This window comes from Globicephala melas, chromosome 5 (assembly GCF_963455315.2).
Source record: "Globicephala melas chromosome 5, mGloMel1.2, whole genome shotgun sequence".
NCBI lineage: Eukaryota > Metazoa > Chordata > Mammalia > Artiodactyla > Delphinidae > Globicephala > Globicephala melas.
In genome coordinates, this window is record NC_083318.1 from 3,415,710 (window position 1) to 3,429,151 (window position 13,442).

Genomic DNA, 13,442 nt, shown 5'->3' on the forward strand with positions numbered 1-13,442 from the left:
CAGATGTCTGTGTGCCCCGGGCCCCATCCGCCTGGGCCTCTGCTCTCTAAATGGGACCCAGAGCCGGAGCACAGGGCTGACATCCCCGTTGGAAGGTCACACTGGAGAGTCCCCCGGAGGACACCAAAGCGTTAGCCCCAGGACTCGAGAGCACCCAGGAAAGGACTATCTGGGGTCCTCAGGGTGGTCTTTTCTAGCTTCAGTCCTTCCCTTGCTGGGAGGTGGGTGGGCCTGCATCTGCAGCTCCCCGTGCTGTCTCTCCTCAGGGGGGCAGCTGCTGTCCCCAGGGAGTCCCACTTACCTTCCGGCCTGCCTGTGGCTTGGGGCTTAGGGAGGTGGGGACACCATCTGGGAAGAAACCTGGGCAGGAGACGGGCTGCCCCGTGGGGACCTCCCTGTGCCGCGCTGACCCGTTCGTGTTTCCTCACCTCTGTACTCTGCTTCCTCGTCTGCACGTGCTGGACGAGGCGCCCTGTGGTCGTCCCAGGCGTCCCCCAGGCGGTAGGCCCTGTGAGACCCGGGGGCTGTGCAAGTGTTTTGGCCAGTCACACACCTTCAAGGTCTGTTTGTCAGCCCCGTTCGTTGCTGCCGTGTTCCGATCTCAAGCTGCAGGTGTAGCCGCGGATGGGAATGGACCGCCTCCCATCCAGGTGCGCCCGGCCGGCAGGAATTGGAAAGCCTATGCTAGAATTCGTGCTCTAACTGGGGCAAACCCTGCAAAGTACAAACAACCTGCGTGCGTGTGTGTGTGTGTGTGTGTGTGTGTGTGTGTGTGTGTGTCCTCCTCCTTCAGGGCAGGCTCACGATGACCATGGCAATGGTTCTGTCATCCCTTCGCTTTCTACACATGTTCTGACGTCAGTTCCTCCGAATGGAAAACCCACTGTGTCTAACAATTGCAATTGTGCCTTTATTTCTGTCCTGGTGACATCGCCTTGTTTCCCAATGTGCATGGAAGTAGCAGCGAGGACCCAGGCTGCTGGTCGTGCCTAGGTCAGGCGTGCCTTGCTATCTGCCGGCCTCTTGAGACATTTGGACGGGATGAGCACACCTTAAACTGAGAAGAGAGGGGTATCCGCCTTCTTTTCTCGGGTTCCTTCCAATCTCACCATGTAGCCCCCAACTGTGAGTCCATCGACACCAGTTTCGTTTGCAAACAACCGTTATTGAACAAAGCGTTTGCATGTGGCAAGGCACGCCTGCCTGCATCCCTGGGACATCCATCTGTAGCGCCCCAAGGAGGGTAAGATTGTGACACTCAACACAGTGGGCGCTCAATAAATGTTTGTTGAATTGAGGTGCATTAAATTCAACGGGTATTTATTGAGCACCCACTCTGTGCCAGACGCTGTGTAGGGCACCGAGGGGGAGACCGAGAAGAGCAGCCCCTGACCCAGAGACGCGTGCAGGGAGCTGGGACAGGCAAAGACGCCGTTGAGAGCAAGTGCACACGCACCCTGCCGCCGCCTGCCTGGGGTCCTCCGTGGGCTCTCCAGGGCCACACACAACCTCATCCCACTCATGACACCATCAGCACATCTCACCTGAGACTGAGTTCATCATTCAGTCATTCATCCACCCCTTCACCAGACATTAACTGAGCACCTACTATGTGCTGAACACAGTGCTAGGCAGCGGAGAGGAGGTGGTGAATATGGCCCAGTGCCTGTTCCCCAGGGAAGCAGACAACTGACAAACCAGCGTGACATCCCTCTCCGCTATGGCAGTGGTTCTCAGCCAGCACTGACGGCCCCTCCGAAGGAGGTGTCATTGAAATACACACTGTATGACAGACAGCTCGTTTTCCTTTATGCTACACTTAGGGCATTACCTGGACTATGCATGTAGTAGGTTATATTATTGCTGAATCTGATTTCTGCACAGGAAAGGGAAGGTATTGAGTTTCTGTTACAAGAAGAGGGTCTTGAGCCTTACAGGATGGGATTCACTGCCCCAGCAGAACACGAGGTGGTGTGGGCCCCCCTCCCCTGGTCTAGACCCTGTGGGCCGGCCTGCTGCTCCTCTGGGTCCCACCTTCCTAACCCTTCACGTCCTGTCCTCCCTTCTGAGGTTTCCCACATACCCTCTGGGTGGTCACAGGTGTGCTGAAGTAAGACAAAGCCCCCTGAGGGCTCAGTGACCCGTGGAAAGGACCCCACCCTGCCAAAGGGAATAAGGCCCTTCCTCAAATCCCAGCACGTGAGGGGAGTTAGGGTGGGCTTGGAGGTCGGGGTGAGGGAAGCCCCACCTTAGAGACCAAGGCAGTGCAGATGGCTGGTCCCGTGGGGACCACTGAACACCCACCCGGCCTGTGGTTTTGCTGTTTTACGTCACCCTCTGTGTGTCTGTCCCCGTGGAGTCCCGTCCCCTTGTCTTCGCCCGCTGCCCACCCAGTCCGGGCCTGGTCTGGGGCTGGGATCCGAGATTGCTTCCTGGGTCACCCACCCCCAGCGCCCACCAGTGTGAAGCTCGGGAGACAGCACCTCTGTCCCACTTTTCCTTCCCTGCTGGCAGGAGGAAAGCGGGTTTGAGGCCTGGCCAGAAGTGGCTTTCCTCACCCCCTGTTAAGTCCTCTGGAGCTTCCAGGCAAGAAAAAGTCATTCTCACATTTCTTAGTCCACGGCTGAAAGAGAGAGAGACCTGATTCGCTGTCTGCCAACCCCATGAGAATTTTGGGGGGTTGGCCATCCTCAGTCTGGGCATTGGGACCTGAGGACCCCAGGGGCAGGATCCATGAGCATCACCCTGACGGGACTTCAGTCCTGGCCCTCATTTTTGGACAAGCAAGAGAAGGCCCAGAGACAGGGTGTGACCGCCGAACAGGTCCTGGGGCCGGAGCAGAGGCCAAACAGACAGCACCCCAGCCCCGGGAGCTGACGGTCCAGAGGAGGCGGGGACACAGACAAAAAGCACGTTAGAAAGTAAGGCCCATGGCGCGTGCAGGTCGGGGGACCAGGCGCTGCCGATGGCTCGGGGAAGGGAGATGCTGAGTGAGCAGGCTTGAGGGCTGCAGGCTTGAAGGGGTAGGCGTGGGAGTGAGCCCTCCTCACACAGGTGAAGCCTGGCTGCTGGGCCCTGCGGGAGGGCTGGAGCCCGGGATGCGCAGGGTCACAAAGGGCGCTATAGGCCTTGGGAGGGCTCGGCCTGGCCTCGGAGTGGAGGACGCACCTAGGGGTTCTCAGCAGAGCCCCAGCCGCCTCTGACTGAGGTTTCAGCCGGACTGTCGGGGCAGGAGGGGAATTGCCGTCATCCAGGCTGGGGGAGGGTTCTGGGGGAGGTAGTCTTTTGGGGGTGTCCTGGGGTGTTCTGAGCATCAGTTTGGGAAACAGGAAGCAGTGGGGAGGCGGGAGAGGACAGCCAGAAACAGCTGGTCTGTGCGTGATGCTGGGAATTTTCCTCTCTGTCTTCTGGGGCCTGGGGTCAGTGCGGCAGGGCCGTGAGCAGGAGATGAGGTGATGTGTTTTATGTGTTCAAACACGGACGGGCAGCTTTGCAGAGGATAGACTGGAGGCTGCTGGGCCGGGGCTCAAGGGACTGGGGTGTCCAGATAAGCCATGGGGAGGCCCCCCTGAACCGTCTAAACAGCAGGACTGGTGCAAGCAGTCGGGGAGGGGCGGGGCGGGGGGCGCGGAATCAGGAGTGGCCGGGGCGTCCTGGCGCAGGTGGGTGGGGGCATCTCTGTTCACAGCTGGGCAGGAACAAGGTGGGTTCTTCACGTTGAGGCCCAGGGATGAGAGAGCTCGGGCCAGCGGAGGGGGTGGGGGAAGGCTGCGAGGGAGAGGCCCGAGGGAGCTGGAGGGCTTGCGTCCGGCACCCGGCATCCAGCAGGTGGCTGGGACTCCCCTGGGGCAGAGCCTGCTGGGGAGGGCATGGCCCGCCCGGCCTCCAGCTGGAGGGACAGAGTACCCCCTGCTCACGTTCGGCCCCAGCAAGAGCAGTGAGGGTTCCAGACGTCAGGGAGGGGACCTCGGCCCAGGAGAAGCCACCTCCAGGTGCGAGAGGGGGGCACCAGGACAGAGCCCTCTGCCGTTCCCTGGGGGCTGGCTGGGACTCTTCGCTTTTAGCAAAGGTCCCTGTGCCCCCCGTGATGGGCAGCCTTGCCCCCAGCTGGGGAAATGGACAGGGTGTGGCCTCAGATTTGTGGGCAGGGGCGCAGGCAGTGCCTGAGACCCTCAGGCGTCCGGGGGAAGGAGCCCACGTCCCAGGTCACAGCTCTCAGGGCCTCCTCTGTCCCCCTACACACAACTCTGCCCGGGTCTTGAGGTGTTCCCACCCACCTGGGAGCTCTGTCTCCCCTCCCCCGACCCCCACCGGGAGCACCTTATCTATGACCCTGTGTGTCCTTTTCTCCCCTGAGGACTGTTAGCTCCTGGGGAGCAGGGTCCAGATGGGCCCCCCGTGCCTCCCCCTGTGCCCACAGCAGCCCCCCAGTGAGTGCCCACGGGGCGGCGGGTGCCCAGGTCTTCCCTCCTTCGTGGGCCCCAGCACAGTGGGGGCTGGGGGGGAGCGACAGAGTGCATGAGATCACGTGAGGGGTCAGCAGAGACGGCTAGATGCGGGTGCGATCCCGCTGGGTTGAATCCTAGCCTCTCACTTGCTATGTGACCTTGGGTATGAGAGCAAACTTCTCTGAGTTTGGAATCGCCTCGTCTGTAAAAGTGGGGATGTTCCCGTCCTCCTGGCAGGCGGCACCCGGGCTTTGGGGCTCAAACGTGGACATCCTGTGGGCTGAGCCCCGGGGTGTCACACAGAGCGGGTCAGATCCACAAGCCAGCCATGGTGAGTGGACCCCTCTCACTTGCTTCTGAAGCCTGAAGCTCAGACGGCCCAAGGGGCCTCCTGTTCATGTTCCTAGGGGCTGAAGGGGGTCCCAGCCCCTCCTTCCTCAGACGGGGATGCCAAGGCTCAGAGAGGGGACCCGAACCTGCCCAGGGCCACGCAGCTGCAAGCTTACACGTTTGCACATCAGTGAACTGAAAACCGTTCACCATCCCAGTGAAACTGACGAAGATCTGCCCAGGGAAATGGCTTCCTGACCGTTGTCCACAAAGCACCCTGGATGCTCTGATGAGCCGTGTGCCTGCAGCTGCCCCTGGAATAGTCATCCACCTGCAAGGGGCCTCTCCTTGCCCGTCCGTCCAGTGGCTCCTCTAACCTCTGACAAGCCAGCCCAGAAGACGGACAGACCCAAGGACACCCAAGATCAATCCCAGCAGAATGCTGAGGGCAAGGTTGCCACGGGTGGGCTTCTGGGAGGAGGTGACGGGGAGCCTAGTTAGGCTGAGCTTGGACATGGGGCGTGGGCAGGTGTCCAGTGGTTACAGGGCCTGATACAACTCGGGGTCACGAGTACCCAGCTGCCACCTGTCCAGGTCCAGCACACCTGCCTTCTCCCTGTGTGCCTTCTCTCTCTCTCCAATATACATACAGCACACACTCTTAAGGCCAGCCAATGCCACAGGCCAGGCAGGTCCCTAGAAGACTCCCACGCCTGCAAGCCCTCACCAGGGCAGAGCTGCTGGAGCAGATAGGGTTACTGGTTCCCGAAGCTAGGGTCCTGGGAGATTGTCTCATCCTCTTCGTAACAATTTGATATTATACAGGTCACTTAATTTCACTAGGCCTCAGCTTCCTGAAACGTAAAATGGGCTCATGTGTAATGCCTTGGCTTGTGACGGTCAAGAAAATCTCTAAGTACGTGAGGGGACCTTTTAAACGGGTGGTTCTCAATCACGGCTGCACATGGGATCCTGGGACCTCGGAAATCTACTGATGGCTGGTCCCATCCCAAGAGAGGCCAATTCTAATGGGTCTTGATAGCTTCCCAGGGATGTGATCTCTCCCTGCTCTTTCCCACTCAGTACAACTGAAAGGCCCAAGAACAGTAGGGCAGTAGACAATCACAGAACCCTGGAGGGTAGAGAGAGGAAGGTGGACTGGCCAGAGACCTGAGAACTTAAGGAAATATGTGGGACCAGTGTCTCTCACCTCCCATGCAGTGGACAAGGTGACCAAGTAGATGACTGCCCTCCCTGGTACCCAGCAGAAGGCCCCCTGGCACCCAGCAGCCTAGAGAATAGGCCCAGGGAAACTGCTCCATCCATGGCTAGTGTCTCCCACCCCCACCTCGGGGTACGGGGCAACCGGGGAAGCACCTGTCACCCCAGGCTGCTACCAGAAACACCAGGTGGACGCAGCAGACCAGAAGAGCACTTTAACTAAACTGACTTCGGACTCACAGCCCATAATAAGCCATGCCCCACATGTTAAACCTAAGCACAGGGACAGCCTGCTGACCTGGAAAACTTAGCTAGGATCCAGGTCTCCCAACATAACATCCGAATGTCCAGGATGCAGTGGAAAATCACTCATCACACCAAGAACCGTGAAGATAACTATTTGAATTGAAAAGGCAATCAACACATCCTAACACGGAAAAGAATCAGATATTGGAATTATCCTGAGAAGGATTTTTAAGGCAGTCATCGCAAAACTGCTTCAACAAACAATTGCAAATACTCTTGAAACAAATGAAAAAGAAAAAAAGAAAATCTCACAGAAGAAATACAAGTTATAAAAAAAAGAATCCAATGGAAATTATGGGAAAGAAAAATAAAATAACCAAGATTCAAAAATTCACTGGATGTGTTCAATAACAGAATAGCGGGATTTGTCAGAGGAGAGAATCAGCGAACTTGAAGATAGAACTACAGAAATTATCCAACTTAAACAGCAGAGAGAAAATAGCAGAAAAGAATGGACAGAGCCTCAGAGACCTGTCAGACAACACTTGTATCACTGGAGTCCCAGAAAGAAGAGAATGGGTCTGAAAAATATTCAAAGAAATAACGCCTGAAAACTTAACAAATTTGGCAAAAGCCATAAACGTCACATGCTCAAGAAACTGAGTGAACCCCAAGTAGAATAAGCTCAAAGTAATCCACACCAAAACACACCATAATTAAACTTACAAAAACTAAAGACAGAAAAAAATAATACTGAAAACAGCCTGAGAGAAAAGACATATTATACTCCCTACCGGGGACACCAACGCAAATGACAGCCAACTTCTCCCCAGAAATCGTGGAGGCCAGAGGAAGATGGCACATATATAATGTGCAGAAAGACATTTGCTGTGGATGTGAATTCTATCTTGGATGGAAATATCCTTCAGGAATGAATGGAAAATGGAGACATTCTCGGACAAAGGAAAACTAAGACAAGTTTTCACTCGCAGATGTACTTGGCTCAAGGCAGTTCTCCAAACAGAAAGGAAGTGATAAGAGAGCTCGGAAATTCAGAAAGGAAGAACATCACAACAGGTTAAAATTAGGGGTCAGTATAACAGACTGTCCTTCTTGTGATGAGTTTCTTAAATCATTGATGATCGAAGCAAAATTTGTTACACCATCCGATATGGAAACTCAGGGCAGGTAGAAGAAAGAGCGAAGACAGTCATAGTTGATGAGTGAGGAAGATGAAGTGGCCTGAGTGGAAGTAAGGTCTCTACACCTGCTGTGAGACCAGAGGCCGGCAGCCTGAGCACGGGGGAGTTTAGAAGCTGGCTAGGTGACTGCAGTGCATCCGGGTAGAGAACCGCTGGTTTAGAGCAGGTAAGGCTGGAGGTGAGGGCATAGTTGTTCTCGGGGCCCTAAGGGTTTCCAAGCCTTAGTGTGTATCAGAATGCCCTGGAGGGCTTGGAAGTCACAGACCGCTGGACCTCAGCCCCAGAATTCTGAGTCTGTAGGTCTGGGGTGGGTCCTGAGAATTTGCCTTTGTAGCAAGCTCCCAGGCGTGGCTGGTGAGCTTATTATTGGAGACGCCACTTTGAGAAGACGACGCTGGCATCCCCGACTGACCAGGAGCTCCTGGGTCTCAGCTGACGGTCCCTTAGATCCTCAGCCCAACAGCCTCACATGCCCAAGTGTGCCTGGCTCTGGGTGTAAATTGGGAAGCAGGTGTGTCCTGGAGGGACCTCAGGACTGTAAGTCAGGAGGCCCTTGTCTTGTGTCCCAGGGCTGGATGACCTTGGGCAGGTCCCTCTGTTCCCCTTCTGTGAAATGGGAGGAGCTGGCTAGGTCACTTACCTGGCGGAGCCCAAGGCAACCAGGAGGGGCGAGGGATGCCCGGCAGGTCTGGCCCCGCTTCTCTCCCTCCAGCTCCGCTCTCCTCTGTTTCATGTATCGGAGCTTTCACATCGATTTCCTGTGACAAGAGGGCTCCTTGGCTAAAACCAGCTTGAGAACCCTGCCCTTGATGTCGTGAAAGGCCCTTCCTAACCCACATCTGGAACCTTCCCACGGACTACCCTGGGACAAACAAGTCCCCGAGGCAGGTCCCCAGCTGAGGCCTTTCCTACGGGTGTGACCTGTACAGAATGTCTTCTCTGGCCCTCCACCCCACAAGACAGGCGCCTGGATCGACCAGCATCCTGTGTTCAGAAGTGGGCCTTCCTGGAGTGGGCGGGTGGGTGGACGGACAGGCAGTTCTGGGCACGGCGCCCGTCTCACCTTTGGAGGCTCAGTCCTCCGGTTTACAGCCTCGTGAACACAGAGGGATGGGACCCGCCGTCCCCTCTGAGCCCTCGCGGGCAGCCCGGTGGCTCCCAGGAGCCAGTGCTATTGCCTGAGCTGTGGGGGACAGGGACCCCCAGATGCAGCAGACATGGGCCCTGCTTTTTACGGGCCCACAGGCTATGGAAAGACAGTTCAGGCAGCCGGGAAAGGCCTCCTAAGGGTGCTTCTAAGGGTGGTGGAGGTCCCCTGCCCCTCCAGGGGGCCCAGGCTGTGCCCCTTGGACTTCTGAGCCAGGAGTTTCCGCTCTGCTGTCTCCAGACGTGGCATTGAAGCAGTTCACTGGGGAGGTCTCAAAGTCCTGGGTCCCCCCAGAGCAGCCAGGGATGTGGTCAATGGAGGGAGACCAGGTGTGGGATTCCCACAGGGAATCCAGGGCCCAGTGTCTGAGACTGGCCCTTTGAGAAGCTAGAAATTAGGATTTTAATGTGAAATCCGCCAACTGCAAACAGCTCAAGGGTTTTGAAAAAATAGTCTGCAGGCCACCTGTGGTGGTGCTGGGCCTCCGCTGGCCGCCTCTGGCACAGGTTAGCACAGCCCTACCCTGCATGGGGGCCCCTTCCTCCCTCTGCCCCCCGCTCTCCTGGTCAACCAGGTGAGGAGCTTGGCCCGGTGATAGAGGCTTCCAGAGGATGCAGGTGCCTGCCAGGCCGGGTCGGGCTCCGTGACGTTCCTGGTGTCATGGGCGGGCTCCGGGACGTCCCCCACTTCCTGGCTTCATCCTCAGTCAGTGCCCTGGGGATAGAGGTCTCGAATGAGGCAGTGGGATTTTCAGGGCCGTCCCATGTCACCTGCGCAGCCCCGCCGACCTGGCTGCACGCGTGACAGCTGTGCTGTCTCTGTTTCAGGGTTCCCCTATTCCAAGTCTGACCCTGTCCCAGGACATGGCAAGAATGGCTTGGACAACCGGGTAGGTACTCGGCCCCGCACGCCCTCCCCAGCACATGCGTACTAACGGCCACCGTGAGCTAGGGCGGCTCCCACAGCTTGGTGACCACACGGCCAGGAGGACGGGCCCTGGGGACCCTGCTCACCCACCCACGTCTGCCTGCTGCTCTACCCAGGGCCAGACCACCACCCGGCAACACCCCTCCTCCCCTCTGCTCCCAGCCCCCAGCCCCCAGGGAGACCTCAGTGTCGGGGGGCAGGGGCAGCGGGGCCACCCAGAGGAATCAGACCCTCTTTAAGGCCCTCCTGACCGTCCTTCTCCTGTGACCTAGAGCCTAATAAGGGTCTTAAAGGATGGAGGGGTTTCGTGAGCCATGTGGGCCCAGGATCCACTTCCTTCCCTGGAGCGCCCTTCCTCCCCGGCCCCCAGTGTTCGTACCATCACCATGGTTACCACTGATGATGCCCTTAGCACTGTGACCGTTACTGGGGCCACCCCGAGGGGCCGGCTTTCTCTGTCCACTCCCAGCCGAAGGCTGCTTTGACTGCCCCCTTCCCAGCTGTCTGAATACGGGGACATGACAACGTGAGCCCACACAGCGTGGTGCCTGACTTGTCCCCCGCAGCTGGGCCCTCGTGTTTGTCCCTCTCCCCACAGCTTTGCTAGGTCTCCAGTGAGGACCCCTCAGACGGAGCGGGCGTGACGACACCAGACGCCCCGCCAACCCCCCGACACACACACACACACACAGACACACACAACACACACAGACACACACACAGACACACACACACACAGACACAGACACAGACACACACACACACAGACACACACACAGACACACACAGACACAAACACACAGACACACACAGACACAAACACACAGACACACACACACACACACACACACACACACAGCCCCAGGAGACTTGCTACCATTGAGGCAGCCTTTTCCCGGTCGGAGGAAGTTTGTCCACAAACCGAGGCCATTCACCCCCCAAGAGAAGCCACTCAGACCTCAGTCCCCGTGTGTTGCCCTGGGGCAGTCCCAGCAACAAGTGTGTAACGCAGGGGACAGCGACCCCTCAGGCAGACCTCAAATCCAGGGTCCAGGCCATGGGGCACATCCAAGAACAGGGACGCCACCACGGAAGCTGCGGGTGTCCTCGGGCCTTTCTGTCCTCCTCGAGCTCTGTGGGCCCTGCTGCTGTGCGTGTCCGGGGCCCAGGTGCTTCTGCATGGTTTGCTCGAGGGAACCCCGCCCATCCCACTAACCAGTCCCCCCCACCCTTTATTCAGAACGGGCCGAGCTGGAATGGCACGTAGCATGCTTCTCTGAATTCCCTTCTAAGGACGGATGCAGGGGACATGAGAAAGCAGGAGTCCACAGCGCCGGGGAACGTAGATCCTTGGGCTCAGCGTGAGGGTCCCGAGGGCAGTAGCACCAGTCAGAACGTTCTCTGTTCACGCGGCACGGCTGTGCTCTGACTCCGGGGCCGAGTGCCGAGGTCACAGACTGGGCCACGTCCATGCCGAGGCGTTCCACTCCCCGAGCCGAGTCCTGGGGTTTCTCTCAAAATGTGGGAGACAAGGGCCTGAACGTCAGCCCTTCCAGGCTTGCGTCATCGGGGGCGGGGTTATGCATCCTCTAGGGAGAGTCCCTTCTTGGTTGCCAGGCTGGAAGGATGTGGGTCGATGGCTCCCAGCACCTGTGAGGAAGGCGTGGCCTCCGGAGGCTCCACCCCCAAGGAGTCTGGGAACAGCGGATCCAGACACTCTGGCGGGGACACCATCTTCAGGCCTCTCCTCGAGCAGAGAGCAGACTCTAAGCTTTGCAGAGTCAGAGCTGAACCCTCCGCGAATGCTTCCCCTGCTGGCCTCAGGGTGGGGAGCAGAGTGTTAGAAAGCCTGCGAGTGAGGCCTTCTGCACATCCTGGGGAGTCGATAAAGATGGAGTTCATCACCACATGAGGATTTTTAGCGTTTCACATTACAATATCCAGGAGATTGATAAAAGTTATTGCTGACTTTTTCGGGGGATTCTTTTTTCCCTACTCATGTTCTCTCCTATTTTTTTTTTTCTTCACTCTTTCTAAGACTATAACGTAATCGTACACCTGCTTCTCAGCTGAGAAGCCAGGTGCTTTGAGGACCAGTCTTTTACGGCTCAACCATGTCAGATGAAGTTGTTTCTGACAGGATTCCAGGTGACCTAAAGTAAAAGCCCAGATGCAGAACGACCAAAAACCCAGTAACACCAAATCCCGAAGGAGAGGAAAAGAAAGCAGTAGGAGAAGATTACATCAGAGACACACAGAACACTGGGAAAAACCACCGACGCTTAGCTGTGCGCTTCCTGAGCGTGACCGGTTGTGTAGTTCTCTTATTGTCAGATGGAAGGAAGGAAGTCAGTAAGTCAGGGGAGGCAGAGATGTGCCTGGTTCTTGTTCCGGAAGGGATTTGTCACAAGGGGCCAGCACCATATGTCCCAAAGCTTGTTAAAACGTCCTGATAACTAGCCCGCCACAGAGCCTGACACATGGTAGATATTCACACCTCTCTGTAGAATAAATAGGGAAACAGCCACCTACTAAAGGCTTTCCTGTGGATGAGACAGCATTGGTTCCAACACGTGCCACCTGGTCTGCTATTAAGAGACTGACCGCTGGTCACCAACAGAGCCACACGGTAGCCCCTTGGAAGGAGTCCCATTTTGAAAAACCCTGATGCTAACTAAGAACAGACTGAATTTTCCTACTAAATGACAAAAACTGTCAGGTTAGATTTTTTTTTAAATAAAAGAAGAAAAAAGTATCATCATGAGATAAACACAAATTATTTTTTAATGGATTAGAAGTCAAAGGATGGGAAAGAGATACCAAAGTCACAAGTAGAAGGAAAGCATGAGTGGCAGTATTAATGTCAGATAAGGTAGAAGTTAAGGTTAAGATGAATTAGTAGAATTTGTGGTAAAAAGAGAGAACACTAGCTCGTGATGACACAAGTTATAAAGCAGTTAACGGCATTCATAAATGTAAACTTGCCCAGCAACGTGGCAATGCCAGGGACCTTGATAAAACGCAAGTATGGTAGGTCATGTGAACATGACTCTTGAAATCAGACATGGATCTAGTGAAGGAGAAAAAAAAGTATGGAGATCAATTTAATAGTGCAAACCGCGAACTTAATCTAATAGGCATATGAAAAAAATTCGTATATTTTGAATCGGGTATTCACATATCCATAAAACATTAATGAAAAGGTTCCTGTATGTCACTACAAAGAAAACCTTAACAAATTTTAAAAGTCGGATATGCTGGAAAGAGTACATGCATTATCATCAGGGAGCCCCGAGTTCAAATCCCAGCTCTGTCACTTCCTGGGTGTGTGTTTGGGCAAAAGTTACTTAAATTCTATGAGTCTCTATTTCCTAGTCTTTAAAAAAAATTATCCTTACCTCTTAAGGTTATTGCCGGGACACATAACATTATAGTTGTGAAATCTTCTAAGTTCTATAGGGTAGTTCCCAAACGAATAGTTATTATAAAAGCAAGTCTCTACTCCTTCTTACTTCCACCTCAGTGGCTAGTGAGTAAAATGGCACGCTCCAGTGTGAGCTTTAGCAAGAAAAGAACAATGGTGAGATGGCCATGATTTCCTTCTCACCGTTATCAATCTCAGTATAATTTTTGAAAAGTAAAATGCACGGGTTAAATTTTTTACAGTTCCATATATTAGCTGTGTGACCTTGGGCAAGTTGCTTCACGTCTCTGAGCCTCGGCTATTAAATGGTGATAATAATCACCACTTGGCATTTAGAAGGCCAGGAGTAGAGAGCTCTTTCCCTGCTCTGGACTGATACCGTGACCGCCCCCCCACCGCCTCTACCCGGGGGACGCCCCACCCTCCCTCCTGAGAGCCTCTGGCTAGTCTCAGAGCCTGGCGGACCAGAGGAAGCCGGTTCTGCTGCCCGGAAGTGG

The 13,442-nt window shown here is 55.5% G+C and overlaps 1 protein-coding gene across 18 annotated transcripts in view; it reads left to right on the forward strand.

Moving 5' to 3' along the window:
- ABLIM2 (actin binding LIM protein family member 2) overlaps positions 1–13,442 on the forward strand; it is a 152,237-nt gene that overhangs the window by 121,344 nt on the left and 17,451 nt on the right. For 17 of the 18 annotated variants that reach the window (XR_009563903.2, XR_009563902.2, XR_009563908.2 and 14 more), the window contains one exon: positions 9,422–9,483. Coding sequence is in view for 2 of the 18 variants with exons in the window: in XM_060298925.1 (XP_060154908.1) it covers positions 9,422–9,483 (62 nt within the window). In the remaining 16 variants the exon portion in view is untranslated. Of the gene's footprint in view, positions 1–9,421; positions 9,484–11,138; positions 11,544–13,442 lie in introns of those variants that run through there. The other variant, XM_060298923.1, reaches the window with a different exon arrangement.